At 40.5% G+C, this 17,220-nt stretch overlaps 1 protein-coding gene across 1 annotated transcript in view; it reads left to right on the top strand.

Annotated features, from left to right (window-relative positions):
- The first annotated feature begins 2,046 nt into the window (after nucleotides 1-2,046).
- The window catches only part of SRD5A2 (steroid 5 alpha-reductase 2), a 38,801-nt gene continuing 23,627 nt past the window's right edge, over nucleotides 2,047-17,220 (top strand). Inside the window, exon 1 of the mRNA XM_016136070.2 lies at nucleotides 2,047-2,368. Coding sequence (XP_015991556.1) covers nucleotides 2,088-2,368 — 281 coding nt within the window. The 5' untranslated portion in view covers nucleotides 2,047-2,087. The remainder of the gene's footprint in view (nucleotides 2,369-17,220) is intronic.

The following is a 17,220-nucleotide window of genomic DNA, read 5'->3' as shown; positions in this document are numbered from 1 at the left end:
AAGTTGAGACAGGAGAAATTTCATTTAAAAAAGAATTATTCTGTTGATGTGGGTTTGAAATGTCACATTGCTTTTTCTCCCAATATTTATGGCATCAAGAAATCTGTGGTTTCCTGCATCTACATGCCAGCCTCTTAGGGAAGCTATGGCTATTGACAGAGAAGAAGTAACAACCAAGGATGCCAGAGGGAGGATCTGGGTGTGGATAGGTCATAGAAGAAAAGATAAATTGGTTAAGCTTTGGGTAGGGGTGAATTTCGGGTCACTAAAGGACATCAAAGTGGAATGATTCAGCAGGAAGGAAATATAGATCAGAAATTCAGGTCTTTCCTGGAGATCTAGAATCGAGTGTCTTCAACTAGCAGGTAGTACCTGAGGAAGGCGTAAAGCAAAAACAGCTCTGAGAAGCTCTGAGAACCAACACTCAGTTACTCCATGAAAACGTACTTAAGTCAGTATGGGTGATTCTTACGTGGTCATCAGTTGAAAGTTGAAGCATGATTGCTATTTAATTTATAACCTAACAGGGAGATGATAAATACCTGTTGGTCAGCAAGCAGAGGGTACAGTAGCACTAAAACATCACCATATTCCATGTGTCCCAGAAATCAGAAAACACCCCCAAAACGGGCCAGATGTGACAGTGGCTTTCATTGGAACATGAGGGCAGGAGTGAGTGGGGAGATAGGCGCAGAGCTCCTGAGAGGCTGTGAGTTGGAGCTAAGGGGGAAGAATGAAGAGAGCGCCCAAGAAAGACAAGAGAGAGAAGGGAAAGGACTGGGTGGAGTCCGAAGTAAGGACCAGAGGAGAAAATTAATAGGGATAAAGTAATCAAGAAGAGTGGGACAAGAAGATGTGCGACAGCAGGTGGGATGTACCACCCTCAAGTGGGAAGCCAGGCAGGCAACGAGGGATGAGAGGACGAGGGGCACAAAACGCAGCTGGAGGGCAGCAAGGAAGTCTGGGTGCTGGATCACAGAAGGGAAGAGGAATCAGATAATGAACGAGGTAGGAGAAAGGCTGGGTGGCGGTGGAGAGAAGGGCAACAAATGGGAGGAAGAGAGAAACGACCACAGCAGGGAGTTCAGAGCGCCCCGGCTCTCCAGGGGCACCAGCATGTAGAGCCCACCTCACCCGCTCGAGGAGCTGGGACAGGGCGTCTCGCCGGGGACGCCCTCGACGGTTGCCTGAACCTGGCCAGCTGCAGAGGTCCCGGGGAGGAGAGGTTAGGGCACACGAACAGGGTCACTGACTGCTTCCACGCTCCGCGCGCAGCGGATGCGCTGCTTTGACAGGCAGGAGGCTCAGGGGCGCCCCCGGGGGTGCAGAAGAAAACCAGGGAGGAATTACTGCCTGGGAGAGGCTGGTACCTGCCTGGAGACGTGACGGTGCAGAGAGCGCCTGATGCCGAAAGTGGCAAAGGAGCGCGGTGCCCGTCCGGAGGGGCTGGCGGACGCGGCCAGCGCCTGGAGTCGAAGGGCCGGAGGTCGAAGGAAGGATACAGGGTGGGGTGAGAGCGAGTGAGGAGTGAAGGGAGCACAGGGAACCAGAGGGGTGGGGGAGATCCCGGCTCGCGTTGGTTCTAGTGGAGGGGCTCTGTGGCGACAGCACGGAGGACGCGTGTGGGGCCGAGAAGCGACCTGGGCTAAATCGTCCCTGTGGTTTTCTCTCTTAATTTCTTAGTCACAGAAGTTGTAGCGTCAGAGCTTGATGGATGAGGAGCAAGTTTTCGAAGGGCAGTCTAAGGGGCGGGGGACCGGTGGCAGGTTGTGGAGAGAGTGGCCGCGTGGGCGGAGGCCCCGACAGGGGCTCGTTGAAGGCTCCGGGGCCTCTGGCCAAGTTTTGGCCCCGCGAAAGCCTTCGTCCTTCCCTCCTCCCTTGGCCGCCTTCCGAAGCCCCGGCCCTGAGAGAGGGGCGTTGCTGCTGAGCCAAGACAGAGGGGGCCGAGCCCAGGGGGAGGCAGGGTGGAGGGCGGGAGCCAAAGCTAAAGGGGCGGACACAGGGTGGTGTCTCGCGCTCGATAAAGGGGCCGCGGGGGCCGAGCTCTTCTCTGCTCGGGCAGCGGCCACTGGCGGGGACACGGCGCGATGCCCCTTCGCTGCCAGCAGAGCCCGGTGCTGGCGGGCAGCGCCGCTTTGGCCGCCCTGGGTGCACTGTTACTGTACTTCGGGGAGCCCTCCGGCTACGGGAAGTACACAGGGAGCCTGACGCCTGCGGGTACCCACCTGCCCGCCCGCGCCGCCTGGTTCCTGCAGGAGCTGCCCTCCTTCGTGGTACCGGCGGGGATCCTCGTCGGGCAGCCGCGCGCTCTCCTGGGCCCGCCTGCGACTGCCCTTCTGGGGCTCTTCTGCGCTCATTACTTCCACAGGTAGCGTTTCCCCGCTGAGGGCGCACCGCGAGGCTCCGGGCGCGCACCGAGGACCGCTAGGGGCAGTGCTGGCGGCTGCTAGGGACGGGGAGCCACCTGTCAGGGCCCGGGCTGCGGGCGGTAAGCGAGCAAGCGGAGAGTGGAGAGGTGGTCGCGGGGTAGACGTCGCTTTCACTACCCCAGGCCGCGTGCGCACATCTCGGTTCCGCTCCGAACTCTCTGGCTGCTCTGGGGAAGAAGGTGGAGTGGGGTGGGAAGAGAGTGGGAAAGCTCAGGCTGGGCAGGGCTGTTGACCTAGACAGTTCCCTCTCCACCTCTGCAAGGTGTGCCTCCCCTTCCCCTCCCCGCCCCCCCCCCCCACCCCGCGCCTTCTCTTTCTTCCTTCACCTTTCCTGTGCAGGGTAGGGGCGGGCTCGTTCAGGGATCTTGAGAGAGTCTAAGTGTTGGCACCTCTCGAAAGAAACTCGAATCAGAGGGACTGATCAATTTAATCTGTGCTGGTCTGAGGAAGGAGGTGGGCAAAGTAGGGCTCGGACTTCAATGGTGAGAAAGAGAACTGACGGGAACCCACCGGCCAGGGAGGGAGAGAGCCCCACTTCTCAGGCTCCACCAAAAAGGGACTGCCTTCACTACCAACTCCTCTACCTTTCCAGTTCCCCTGGGATGTAAGTGTGACTGGGTCGAAGTTAACCGTAGAGCTCAAATATTCCAAATTAAAAATACCACATTCAGGAGAACTTTGCCATCTGGTCTGAGAAAGACAGGAAAGAAACCAAGGGCTTTTAGATTCAAATGACTGCCAACTCCCCTGCCCCCCGCCCCCCAAAGACACACCGGGGAAGGGAAGGAGACACGATCAATCGAGTTGCCAGTTGATCCTCAATCATTTAGCACCTATTCTCTCACATAACCCAAAAAGTAAACTTGTGAGATATGCATTTATTATTCCTACTTTATAGACAAAGAAAATGAGACTGAGCGAAGTTAAGTGACTGAATGAAGATGATACAGCTAGTGCCCAGCTAGACTAAAATCTAAGCTTGTGAAACTCTATGGTTCAAGACCTTTTCACCATGTTAAGCAGGCAGATACTCCATGCAAGGGAAGACAGGTCCATGGACAGAGAAAGGTTGCCAAATTAGGTCAAGAACTTGGAACAGAAGCACAGCCTTATACTTAGGTAGAGAATTTCTTGGATCCAAACATCAAGGGAATCTAAATTAGAAATCAGGGTAAAGACTGTCTCTGGAAGCTGAAAGGCATAATTCCCTTTCTCTTATAAGGGAAAAATGATGCCCCATGTCAGGAGAAGGAGGTGTTAGAGAAATTCCAACCTGTTTTTTCCTTGTAATCTTTTATTATCCTCTGGATCATTTTTATTAATCAAGATTTAATATTTACACAATCATAACTGTGTTTTCACTCTTTTAAAAAAAGTATTGGCAAGCAATAAGAACTACAGTTTCGGAAATGGGTGTCCTTTCCACAGTTATTTACTAAAAGCCTGTTATTTTACCCAGATTTAGATGTTTTAATCTGCACAGAAAGAAGGATGTTGAGTGCAGGAGATAAGAGACCAGCTTTTGATTTCGGTGTTTTTGGAACAGACATTTGATAGAAAAATATGATTCTATCAGACGATTACTTTTTTTAAAATTTAATTTTATGGTGACATTGGTTAACGAAATCCAGTAAGTTGCAGCTGTACACTTTAACAGTAAAGCATATATATATTTATACTGCGTGTTCAGACAATTACTTTCATTTTCAAATTTACTACTGTCTGTTAGTACCATAAACAATATTTTTATGTAATCACTTAATCTTAATGATTCGTGTTTTCTGAGAATCTTATTAACATAACTTTTAGACTGGTTTTTGAAACCAAAAGGCACTTTGCATAATAAATTATGACTGGCACATTAAAAAAAACAAGGTAATCACCCATAAAATGAATGTTGACATATTCTTCATCTTCTTTAAGGGTAGATTTAAAATATAAATATAATATAAATAAGCATTTATATTTATTTATATTGATTCTGCCTGAGGGAAAATTGCCCACTGAAAATACAACTCTGATTTAGTTGTCCTGAGGCATGAAGAGGTGATGTTTGTGCATCTTTGCACTCGTGTGAACTCTTTCTTTGAATCTACTGTAATATTGGATCTGTTATCATTTTGAATACAAGATGTTCTGCTCTGTGCTAAATATTCTATGTGAATTATCTACTGATCCTCATTGAAATCCATTTAGATAGGCACCAGTATCACCCCCATTTTGCAGGTGGGAAACTGGGGCAAGCAAAGATCATGCAGTAACTTGGGACTCAGGGTTCAGACTCAGAGAATTTGAGTCCAGAATTCAGGCTCTTAGATAAACTATTTTATGATTAACTATTTAATATTTGTACATGCTGCCTTGTTCTTGGCTTTTAAAAACTATATTTAGGTTTAAGTTATATTTTTCTTTAAAAATTGTTTTAATTAATTTATTTTTTAGGGTAATGTTAGTTAACACAATTCAATAAGTTTCAGCTGTACACTTTAACACTAAAGCATATATATATTTACACTGTGTGTTCACCTCCCATAGTTATAGTTCTTCCTGTCACCACATATTTGACCCTCTTTTCCTCGTCTACCTCCCTCCTCCTCCCCCACTCCCTACCCTTTGGTAACCACTAGTCTATAGTCCATGTCCATGAGTCTCTTTTTGTTTGTCCTGTTCATTTGTTGCTTTTAGGTTTATATTCCACATGTAAGTGATACCATGTGGCTTTCAACTTTTTCTGTCTGGCTTGTTTCACTTAGCATGATTATCTCAAGGTCCACTCATGTTGTCACAAATGGCAGTATTTCATCTTTTCTTACAGCTCAGTAATATTCCATTGTATATATGTAGCACAGCTTCTTTAGCCAGTCATCTATCGTAAGACACTTTGGTTGCTTCCATGTCCTGGCCACTATGAATAATGCTGCTATGAATATCAGTGTGCAAATGTCTTTTCAGGTCTTTGGGAGTAAATACCCAGTAGAGGGATTGCTGGATCATATGGTAGATCAAATTCTTAGTATTTTGAGGAACCTGCATACTGTTTTCCTTAGTGGCTGTACCAATTTGCAGTCCCACCAGCAGTGTATGAGGCTTCCTTTTTCTTCACATCCTCTCCAACATTTGTTATTACTTGCCCTGTCGATTATAGCTATTCTCACAGCTATGAGATGGTATCTCATTGTGGTTTTGATTTGCACTTCCCTAATAGCTAGTGATGTTGAGCATCTTTTTATATATTTGTTGGCCATTTGTATATCCTCTAGGGAGAAGTATCTGTTCAGATCCTCTGCCCATTTTTCGATTGTATTTTGTTGTTGTTGTTGTTGTTGTTGTTATTGAGTTGTATTGGTTTTTTATATATTTTGGATATTAGGCCCTTATTGGAGGCATTGCTTGCAAATATATTTTCCCATTCGGATGGTTGTCTCTTTACCTTGTTGATGGTTTCTTTTGCTGAGCAGAAGCTTTTTAGTTTGATGTAGTCTCATTCATTTATTTTAGCTTTTACTTCCCTTGCTTTTGAGGTCAAATTCATAAAATCCTCTTGAAGTCCAAGGTCCTTGAGTTTCATTCCTATGTTTTTTTCTATGTATTTTATTGTTTCAGGTTTTATATTCTGGTCTTTAATCCATTTTGAATTCATTTTGGTGTGTGGTGAAAGATACCAGTCTAGTTTCATTCTTTTGCAGATGGCTTTCCAATTTTCCCAGCACCATTTATTGAAGAGGCTTTCCTTTCTCCACTGTATGTTTTTGGCTTTTTTTGTTGAAAATTATTTGCTTGTATAAATATGGATTTACTTTTGGACTCTCGATTCTGTTCCATTGGTCCATGTGTCTGTTTTGGGGCCAATGCCATGCTGTTTTGATTACTGTCACTTTGTAGTATAATTTGAAGTTGGGCAGAGTGATGCCTCCATCCTTGCTCTTTTTTCTCAGGATGGCTTTGGCAATTTGGGGTCTTTTGAACTTCCTACAGATCTGATGATTTTCTGTTCTATTTCTTTAAAAATGCTGATGGTCTTTTGATGGGGATTGCATTAAATCTGTATAATGCTTTAGATAATATGGTCATTTTCACTATGTTGATTCTTTCAATCCAAGAATACAGAATTTCTTTGTATCTTCTTCGATTTCTTTTAATAGGATCTTATAGTTTTCCTTATATAGGTCATTCACTTATTTAGTTAAATTTATTCCTAGGTATTTTATTATTTTCATTGCAATTGCAAAAGGAATTATTTTTTCAACTTCTTTTTCTGACATTTTATTATTAGAGTATAGGAATGCTATGGATTTTTGAACATTGATTTTGTATCCAGAGACTTTACTGTATTTACTTATTGTTTCTAGTAGTGTTCCTTTGGAGTCTTTAGGGTTTTCTATATAGAGAATCATGTCATCTACAAATAGTGACAGTCTGACTTCTTTGTTTCCTATTTGGATGCCTTTTATATCTTTCTCTTGCCTGATTGCACTCGCTAGGATCTCCAGTCACCATTATATTAAATAACGGTGGTGACAATGGACAGCTTTGTCTTGTTTTTGATATTAGAGGTAAGGTTTTTAGTTTTTCACTATTAAATATAATGTTGGCTGAGGGCTTGTCATATATGGCCTTTATTATGTTAAGGTACTTTCCTTCTATACTGATTTTAAGTATTTTGATCATAAACAGATGCTGTGTCTTGTCGAAGGCTTTATCTACATCTATCGATATAATCATATGATTCTTATTTTTTAATTTGTTTATGTGGTGTATCACATTAATTGATTTGCATATGTTGAACCATCCTTGTGTCTCTAGGATGAAGCCCACTAGATCATGCTGTATAATCCTTTTAATATGTTGCTGTATTCGGTTCACTAGTATCTTATTTAGGGTTTTTGCATCTGTGTTCATAAGAGATATTGGTCTGTAGTTTTCTTTTTTTGTGTGTCATCCTTACCAGGTTTTAGTATCAAGGTAATACTGGTCTCGTAAAATGCATTAGTAAGTATTGCCTTGTCTTTGATTTTTTGGAAGAGTTTGAGAAGACTAGATATTAAATCTTTGAATGTTTGGTAGAATTCATTGGTGAAACCATCTGGTCCTAGACTTTTACTTTTTGGTAGTTTTTGATGACTGTTTCAATTTCCATACTGCTGATTGGTCTATTTAGTTTTTTCAGATCTTCTGATTCAGTCTAGGAAGGTTGTATATTTCTAAGTCCATTTCTTCTAGGTAATTAAATTTGGTGTTCTGTACTTTTTCATAGTATTCTTGTATGATCCTTTGTATTTCTGCGGTGTGTGTCATAATTTCCCCTCTTTCATCCCTAATTTTGTTTATTTGTGTCCTTTCTCTTTTTTCTCTAGTGAGTCTAGCCAGGGATTTGTCAATTTTATTCACCCTTTCAAAAAACCAGCTCTTTGTTGCATTTATTTTTCTATCAATTTTTTTGTTTGTTTTCAATTTCATTTATTTCTGCTCTAATTTTGATGATTTCTTTTCTTCTGCAGACTTTAGGCTTCATTTGTTCTTCCTTTTCTAGTTTTTTAAGATGAAGAGTTAGGTTGTTTATTTGGGCTCATTCTCATTTTTTTTTTTTTTTTTGAGATTGGCCTGTAATGATATGAACTTTCCTCTATTACTGTTTTTGCAGTGTCCCAAACGTTTAGATATGTTGTACTATCTTTATCATTTGTTTCTATGTATCTCTTGATCTCTCCTTTTATTTCTTTTCTGACCTAGTTTTTGTTCAGTGGCGTGTTGTTTAGTCTCCATGTATTTGTGGTTCTTCCCGTTTTCTTTTTACAGTTGATCTCTAGTTTAAAGCATTATGATCAGAGAATATGGTTGGTATGTTTTCAATCCTCTTACATTTGGTGAGGCTGTCTTTGTGTCCCAGTATGTGGTCAATCCTTGAGAATGTTCCATGTGTACTGGAGAAGAGGGTATAAGCAGTTATTTTGGGATGAAAGGCTCTATAAATGTCAATTATGTCTAGTTGGTCTAATTGTGTCATTTAAGGATGTTATTTCCTTATTGATTTTCTGTTTGGATGATCTGTCTATATCTGACAGCTGAGTATTTAGATTCCCTACTATATAGTGTTTTGGTCTGTTACTCTCTTTAGTACTGCTAGTAATTGCTTTATATTTTTCAAGGCTCCCTGACTGGCAGCATAGATATTAATAAGTGTTATATCTTATTGGTGCATGAATCCCTTTATCGCTATGAAGTGTCCCTCAGTATCTTTCTTTACCTTTTTTATTTTGAAGTCTATTTCATCTGATATTAATACTGCTACTCTCACTTTTTTCTGAATGCCATTTGCTTGAAATATCATTTTCCACCCTTTCACTTTGAGTCTGCATTTGTCTCTGGAACTGAGGTGTGTCTCCTGAAGACAGCATATGGTTAGGTTTTGTTTTTTGATCCAATCTGCAACTCTATGCCTTTTTATTGGTGAGTTCAGTCCATTTACATTTATGGTGATTATTGAAATATGAGGTTTTCCTATAGTCATTTTATCTTTTACTTTCTGGGAGCTCGGTGTTTCCAATGCTTCCTTGTTCATGTGTTTCTGTTTTTTGATTTGTGTATGTGTGTGTGTGTGTGTGTGTGTGTGTGTGTGTGTGTGTGTGTGTGTGTTTTGTGGATTTTGCCTCTGGTACTTCTTGTTTTATGTTATATACTTCGGTTCTGAATCTTTGGTGTGTGGTTACCATTACGAATACGTAGAGGATTGTTATATATATAGTAGTCCATTTTCTTCTACATGTGCCTTATTTCCATTTTCCTTTGTGAATTTGGATCTTTGAATCCTCCGCTTTTCAGTCATTGTCTCAATATGTTTCTACGTATGCTCAACATTCATTACTATCTTGCTATAGCAAATCTATTCTTATTGTTTAAGTTTATTATGCCCTGTTCTTATTAAGGATTGCACTCTTCTGCTTCTATTTACCTGCTAGTTGCCTTGCTCATAGTTATGTATTTTTTTGTCATTTTGTTTTAGGTGAGCTGACCCCTTTTAGTATTTCCTGTAACGCAGACCTGCTCGTGGAGAATTGCCTCAATTTTTGTATGTCTGGAAAGGTCTTTATTTCTCCTTCATATCTAAAGGAGAGCTTTGCTGAATACCTTATTCTGGACTGGTAGTTCCTTTCATTTAATAGTTTGAATATTTGATTCCACTCCTTTCTGGCTTGTAAGGTTTGTGCTGAGAAGTCTGACGATAATCTAATGGCTTTTCCTTTGTAGGTTACTGTCTTCTTTTCCCTGGCTACCCTGAGAATTCTTTCTTTGTCATTGATTTTTGATAATTTTAATACAATGTGTGTTGGAGAAGGCCTTTTTTGGGTTGAGGTAATTGGGTATTCTGTTGACTTCTTGAATTCCAAGCTCCACCTCATTCCTTAGATTTAGGAAAACCTCGTCAACTATTTGTCTAAAAATGCTTTCTAATCCCTGTTCCTTTTCCTCTCCTTCTAGAATGCCCATTATTCTTATGTTTCCTCTCCTGATAGTATCAGCTAGTTCTTGAATTTCTCTTTCATTATTTTTCTTTCTTGATTTCTCTCTTCTTCCTTCTGATTTATTTCTAGATTTCTGTCTTTGATATTACTGATCCTTTTCCTCATTTGCTCAACTCTATTTCCTAAGCTCGCTATTTCATTTTTCATACCTTTTAGTGTGTTTTTCATCTCCAGAAGTTCTACTGGTTCTTTTTGATGGTTTCAATTTCTTTTGGATCTCATTGAGTTTTTTCAGATGTATTATCCTGAATTCTCTGTCATTTAGGTTGCATATTTCTATGTTTTTAAGCTTATTTTCTGGAGATTTTTTTCTTTTTTCCTGAGCTGCCTTGTCACCTTGGATGTTCACGGTGTTAAATGGACTAAATCTCCACCTGGGCATTAATGGAAATGTATTCCGCCTTTTTTCCAGGAAGATTTATTATATAAAGGTCTCTCTTTAGCCTGTTGCTAAGAAGCCATTTTTCTTTTCGTTTCCAGTAGGTGGCGTCTAAGCCTATTGGATCCCTGCTTTATATAAAGTCTTAGAAATCTCTCTTTTTTCCTTATATTCAGTCATGTCACTCCCCTCAGCGCAGTCCCTCTCAGTGTTAGTTTTGGTAACATTTGCTTAGATTCTCCTGGGACTCTGTGGTATTAGGTCTTGGAGGATATCTGGATTGGGGTATGGGGGCTGTGGCTCAGCCTCGTGTTTTGCCACTGTGGCTGGTGACAGTCACCTGCTGTTTCTCTGCTGTCCCCACTTCTCTGCTTTCTGCTCTGATCCCTGGGCACTGCCACTGCGTGGGGGTTACAGCCCTCTCGGGCCGGGCTGTTCAGGAAACCTGCTGCACCTTCCCGCCTCCCCTTCCTTCTGCAGGGAGCTCCGGCTGTGAGAGGCAGCTTCTTTGTTTCTCCCGCTCCACCACCTGACTCCTGAGGTTCTGACCTGTGGTAGCTTTTATTCACAGATCCCTCACTCGGGCATGCTTGTGTGTTGGTCAGGTATTTTTTGTTAAATTGTAGACGTTCGGCTTATTGTTGTTTCAAGGGTTTCAAGGGGAGATCTGGAGACATCTCTCACTCTGCCATGTTTCTACATGACTATTTTTATAATTGGCAGTTTGTACTTTTTAACCCTTTTCGCCTTTTACCCATTTCCCCAACTCCCCTGCCACCTGGCAACCATTAGTTTGTTCTCTGTATCTCCGAGTTTGTTTCTGTTTTGTTTCTTCATTTATTTTGTTTTTTAGATTCCACATATGAGTGAGATTGTATGGTATTTATCTTTCTTTGTCTGATTTATTTCATTTAGTGTAATACTCTCTAGGTCCATCCATGTTGTCACAAATAGTAAGATTTCATTTTTATGGCTGAATAATATTCCATCGTATATATGTACCACAACTTCTTTTTCCAATTGTCTATTGATGAGCACTTAAACTGATTTCATACTCTTGCTGTTGTAAATAGTGTTGCAGTGAACATAGGGGTGCATATATCTTTTTGAATTAGTGTTTTGGTTTTCTTTGGATAAATACTCAGAAGTAAAATTGCTGGGTCATAAGGTAGATCTATTTTTTTCTTTTTTGAGGAGCCTCTGAATTGTTTCCCAAAGCGGTTGTACCAATTTGCAATCCTGCCAACTGTGCATGAGGGTTCCCTTTTCTCCACATCCTGTCTAATACATGTTGTTTGATGTTAGCCATTCTGATAGGTGTGAGGTGATAATCTCGTTGTGGTTTTAATTTGCATTTCTCTGATGGTTAGTGATGGTGAACTTCTTTTCATGTGTCTATTGGTCCTCTGTATATCCTTTTTGGAGAATCGTTTATTCAGGTCCTCTGCTCATCTTTTAATTGGATCGTTTGTCTTTTTGGTGTTAAGTTGTATGAGTTCCTTATTTATTTTAGATATTAACCCCTTATCAGATGTATCATTGGCAAATATCTACTTCCATTCAGTAGGTTGTCTTTTTATTTTGTTTCCTTTGCTATGCAAAAAACTTTTAGTTTGATATAGTCCTTTTTGTTTATTTTCTCTTTTGCTTCCCTTGTCTGAGAAGTCATATTCAAAAATTGCTAGGGGCAATGTCAAAGAGTTCACTGCCTATGTTTTCTTCTAGGACTTTTGTGGTTTCTGATTTTACATGTTAGTCTTTAATCCATTTCAAGTTCATTCTCGTATATGGTGTAAGAAGATGGTCCAGTTTCATTTTTTGCATGTATTTGCCCACTTTTCCCAAACCATTTATTGAAGAGCCTATCATTATCTCATTGTATATTCTGGCCTCTTTTGTCATAGATTAATTGACCATATATGTATGGGTTCATGTCTAGGCTCTCTAATATGTTCCACTGGTGTATGTTTCTGTTTTTATGCAGTACCATGCTGTTTTGATTACTTTGGCCTTGCAGTATATTTTGATAGCAGGTAAGCTTGGTAATGAGGGTACATTAAGGAAAAAGCATCAGGCTGCCTTGGTTTTAACCTGTCTTGTTCATATCTATGACACAGAGAATAAGATGGGAGGGTAAAGAGGTCGGGTGTGGCTTAGAGTCTTGCAAAATGTCCCCTGGAGACTGTTCAGAACAGGAATATGTCCTGTTGGATAGAAGTTAAAACTCTGCACATTTCTCTATTCAAGGGTGACATGCTAGAATTTAAGTTTCAGAAGGGAAAAAGATTCTTGTCTCCTTTTTTTTTTATGGCTGTGTCCTCCGTGTACAGAAAACTGCTCATACATAATTGATTAGTACTCACTAAACTTTGTTGAATGCATGAATGATCTCTACTTCTGACATCAGTACAGGCAGTTAGAATTGTGGGAGAGCTAGCAATTACTTAGGAATCATTGCTGAGATTGCATGGCTATGTCAATTCAGATAATTCCCTTCCCTTTGGAATCTATTGTTGTGGATGTTTAGATAGTTTAGCCACATGAAAATGACTGCTGTGTAAGCATATTGCCTAATCCCACTGCCAAGATTCTTTGAAGTTTATTATCTCGCCTCCTGTTGACCTTGACTATAGTCCTGGAATGATCCTTGGCCCATACTCTTCAATTATCTTCATTTTTCTAAGAATCCTTGGTATTCCACGCAATGGGTATCGCATCACCTATACCTATAGCAGGTGATGTGAATTCAGGACTTGGATGTGACCTTAGTATATGAATGAAAAAGAAAAAGAAATCTCTTTTCACAAAAAGGTGACTTATTGTAAAAAGTTGCCGGGCAGCGCACCCTTCCATAATGCACATCCAGAAGCAGGGTGGAGTATACATATTAGAATCTGTGTGAATTTAGAGAGCTCTTTCTTGGGGTTTATATGCTGAAACAGATGACATTTCCTAATTAGCCAAATATAATGATGGCTTCAGTAAAATACCTTTCGCTCTATTAGTTCATTTTTCAGCAATATGAATTCTTCCCCATTCTTCAAGACTAAGATCAGGCACCACTTTCTCCAAGAAGTCCGTCTCTATAAATCCAGATGCGATGCTGTTCCTTGGGCTTTCATAGCATCCAGTGTGGCTTTCCACAAGGCACTTCCCACACTGCATCATGATTACCTGTTTTAAGGAAACATCATCCTCACCTGTCCCACCTCCTCATTTTATAGAAGCAAAGCACCAGAAAGTTCGGTCAATTCGAGGTAAAGAGGGGACTGGAACTTGAGTGTCCTGATGTACCCTGCCAGTATTTCTCTAATCTCATCAGAGGTGCATATGTCTCTAATCAAATGTCACAAAGAAAATTATTCATGGGTTGAGAACCAGGGTGATGATTAATGCCTACACTGGAAATCATCTAGACAAATCTCCTCTCTTACAGATTAAGAGAAAAGCCCAGGCAAGGCGAGTCGCATTCTTCTGGTCACTTAATCATGTGTTAAGGATATTAATGAGGTATAATTTGGGTCATTTAAGATTAACCGAAGGGTTATTTTGAAAGGGGTCAGCAAACTTTTTCTGTAAAAAGCCAAATAATGACAATTTTAGGCTTTGCAGCCATATAGTCTCTGTCCCAACTACTAAAATCTGCTGTCATAGCATGAAAGCAGCCACAGACAATATGTAAACACGTGATTGTGGTTGTGTTCCAATAAAACTTTGTTTACAAAAACAGGTAGTGGATGGTGTTTGGCTGGTGGTGGGTCATAGTTTGCCAGCAAGTCCTTAAAAAAACCATAAGTGATACTGCTTTATATTCAGTGCCTTGGTAATTCTATAATAAAATTTCATTAAATTCTATAGCAAAGCAGTGGGCATGTTTTAGAAGATTTCTGCCACATATAAGTAGGAATTTGGTAGTAAAAATATTTCTTTTTGAGAATTTGTGGATTCCAAGTTCTTTATTTGAACCTTATGCGAAATAGTAGTCTTGGAGTTTATATTATAAATGGGATGACATCGTAAGCACATCTGAAAAATATAGAGCTATGTTTGTCAAAAATGTAAACCTGCTTTAGAGATCTTACCACATTGAAGGAAGGATGAACTTTTTGCTCATTTTAAATCTAACTTAGTGTCCCTTAAAAAGAACAAACAAGGTAAGAAGACTCAGGCGAATTGGCATGAACCATAGGCCTTCCCAGTGATGCCTGTTCTGAAAAGACAGCAGAACGAGAGAAGGCCTGAGCTGGACCTTTGAAAGCTTATATTTTCAAATTTACAACCAGGTAATTCACTTCTTCCTTGGGAAGGAATGGGTGAGGGACAGTGGCCAGGCCAAGAGGGATGCTTCAATGAAGGGCCCTCAGCAAGCAGGAGCAGGGCGTAAATGAATTCTTCACTAGAAAGAATACAAACATCGTCTACCTGTTGGTTTTGGTCAAAGCCTGGCAACTTGGTTCTGGCTACTCCCTGTCCTGCTGTTTGACCCCCCGCTATGTATGACAACAGGGACATCAAAGTCTGTACTCAAGTTGTTTAAAAGTTTTTATGCTCAATCCAGGAGCCTCTAATTATAGTCAGCTCTGTATCAGAGCTCTAAATTTTCAAACCCTCTAAACTGGAGCCAACAGTGTACTTTGCCTTCTATTTTGTAATAAAGAAAGGAGAAACTAATATTTGTTGAGCTCTGGGTGTTCCAGGAATTATGTTTCGTGTTTTACAGTGGTTATTTCATTTTGTCCTTGAGACGATCGCTATGATTAATCCTATTTCACAAGTGGCTAAAATCTTTCTGATTGCCATGATTGTGGGAGTGAGTGGGAATGATGGGCAAGCACTTGAGCTAGTCCTCAAAAGATGATCTATTCCCAGATTTGTGGGTGGGAATGAGATATTCAGTCAGGAAAAAGTGCCCTTTTGGTGACCTATGACTGAAAATTGCTCTCCATATACTCTGTTTTGGAATACCTCTCTTTTCAATTTCCAAATATCTCTTGCATCCATGCCACAATATCCAATTCTACTCTCCAAGCCTTAAATCAGGCTCTGTGCTGTATTCAAAGTTCTTTCATTATACTTGCTTTGTGTTGTCAAGGCTGATCTTACAAGTTACTGTGAAGAAAATATGGCAGCTTGCTTTTGATGTTTTTCCTATCTTGCCATGAAATGTCTTAAGATCCATTTCTGTTTACAGTTTCTGTTTTTCTTAAAGAAAAAGAAAAGATAAACTAGTTACTCAAGTGAATTTATAGTTATTCAGGCCAAGAAGTTGACCTGATTCTCTTTTTATACTAAGATTTTGATCTTCTGAGGTACGTACGTATATATGTATGTATAAACAAAGAAAGAAAGAGAAAAGGTCAGTGGTCAATAGCCCATTACTTGTAGAAGATTATAACTCAGTGACGATTACCTTTTCATTACTCAGAGAAATCCTCAAAGTTTCTTAAAAACTTGGTAACCTATTTCATGTTCAGAGTGAACTTTTATTTTGAGATAGAGACAGGAAGAAAGGAAAAATGAGCGAGTGAGCAGTTCCAGGGTCTCCCAATACCACCAGGATACAAATATAAAGGTTTGAAAACATATAAACAGAAAATTTAAAAATGGCGTGCTGTATTTTAGGTCTTTATGAGTCAGTCATCTCAGTGGTTTTCATAAATAGATCTACTGAATTGTCATCAGATGACATCTGCAGGGGATTGACAATGAGACTTGGCTGTACTCACTTCCAGGACATCAGAGCAAGATGGGAAGAAGTCCCAGGAGCCTTGGGGGAAACTTCACATTGAATTTTCCCCATGGGACTGCCTTTGATAGAAAATGTTCAACCACTCCATTGCAGAGAAAGGAAACTGTTTTCATTGAATCAGCCTTTCTTTTACTAGATTTGGCAATCTAATTTCTCTGTGTGGACACAGATTTGGAGAAGCCAAAACATCTGGTCAATGCCAATTTGAAAAAATTAGTTACATCTGCCATTGGAGGTTATTAGGTCAGTGGTTGTTAAACTCTAAGTGCATATTTGAATCATCTGGGGAAACTTTTGAATACTACTAATGCTCAATGTCCTATGGCTAAGATCCTGGTTAATTTGTCTTGAGTGTGCTTCTGCCCTTTTAGTGTTCCTAAAGTCCCTCAGGTGATTTGATTATGCAACCAGTGGTGAGAACCTCTGATGTAGACAAATGCCCATGCAACTGCTTCATGTTTTTCACATAGTGACATAACATTAAAAACTGTTCAATAACATAAACTCTGGAACTAGCTCCACCTGAACTTGAATCCCAGCTCTGACATTTCATAGCTGGGTGATCTTGGGGTAAGTTAATCTCACTGTACCTCAGTCTCCTTATTTGTAAAATGGGGGTAATAATTCCTATCTCTCAGGGTTATTATAAGGATTAAATGACTTAATATGTGCAGAACACTTAGAACGTTATTTGGAGCGTAGTAAGCTCTATATAAATATTAGCTGTTTGTGGTCCTTTGCTGGTATTTTCCCTGCTGGATGTCTGAAGCGAACTTAATTTTAATGATTTAATATTACTCTAACAAGGTGTGTTATTTCCCTGTAGCTGCTATAATACATTACTACAAATTTGGTGGCTTAAAACAACAGAAATGTGTCTCTTACCATTTTGGAGGCCAGAAATCTGAAATCAAGGAGTCAGACTGTGCTCCCTCTGGAATCGCTAAAGGAAAACCCATTCCTTGCCTTCTTTGACTTCTCGTGGTTGTGAACATTCTTTGTCTTGAGGTTGCATCTTTGTGCTGTGTTCACATCGCTTTTTCCTCTGTGGGTCTTTCTTTTTTTTTTTTTGCCCCTATCTTGTATAAGGAAACGTGATGACATTTGGAGTCTACCTAGATTATCCAAGAAAATCTCTTCTCA

This window comes from Rousettus aegyptiacus, unplaced genomic scaffold, assembly GCF_014176215.1.
Source record: "Rousettus aegyptiacus isolate mRouAeg1 unplaced genomic scaffold, mRouAeg1.p scaffold_m13_p_7, whole genome shotgun sequence".
In the NCBI taxonomy this organism is placed as follows: Eukaryota; Metazoa; Chordata; class Mammalia; order Chiroptera; family Pteropodidae; genus Rousettus; species Rousettus aegyptiacus.
The sequence above is the reverse complement of the archived record's forward strand: the minus strand, read 5'-3'. Positions and strand labels throughout refer to the sequence as shown.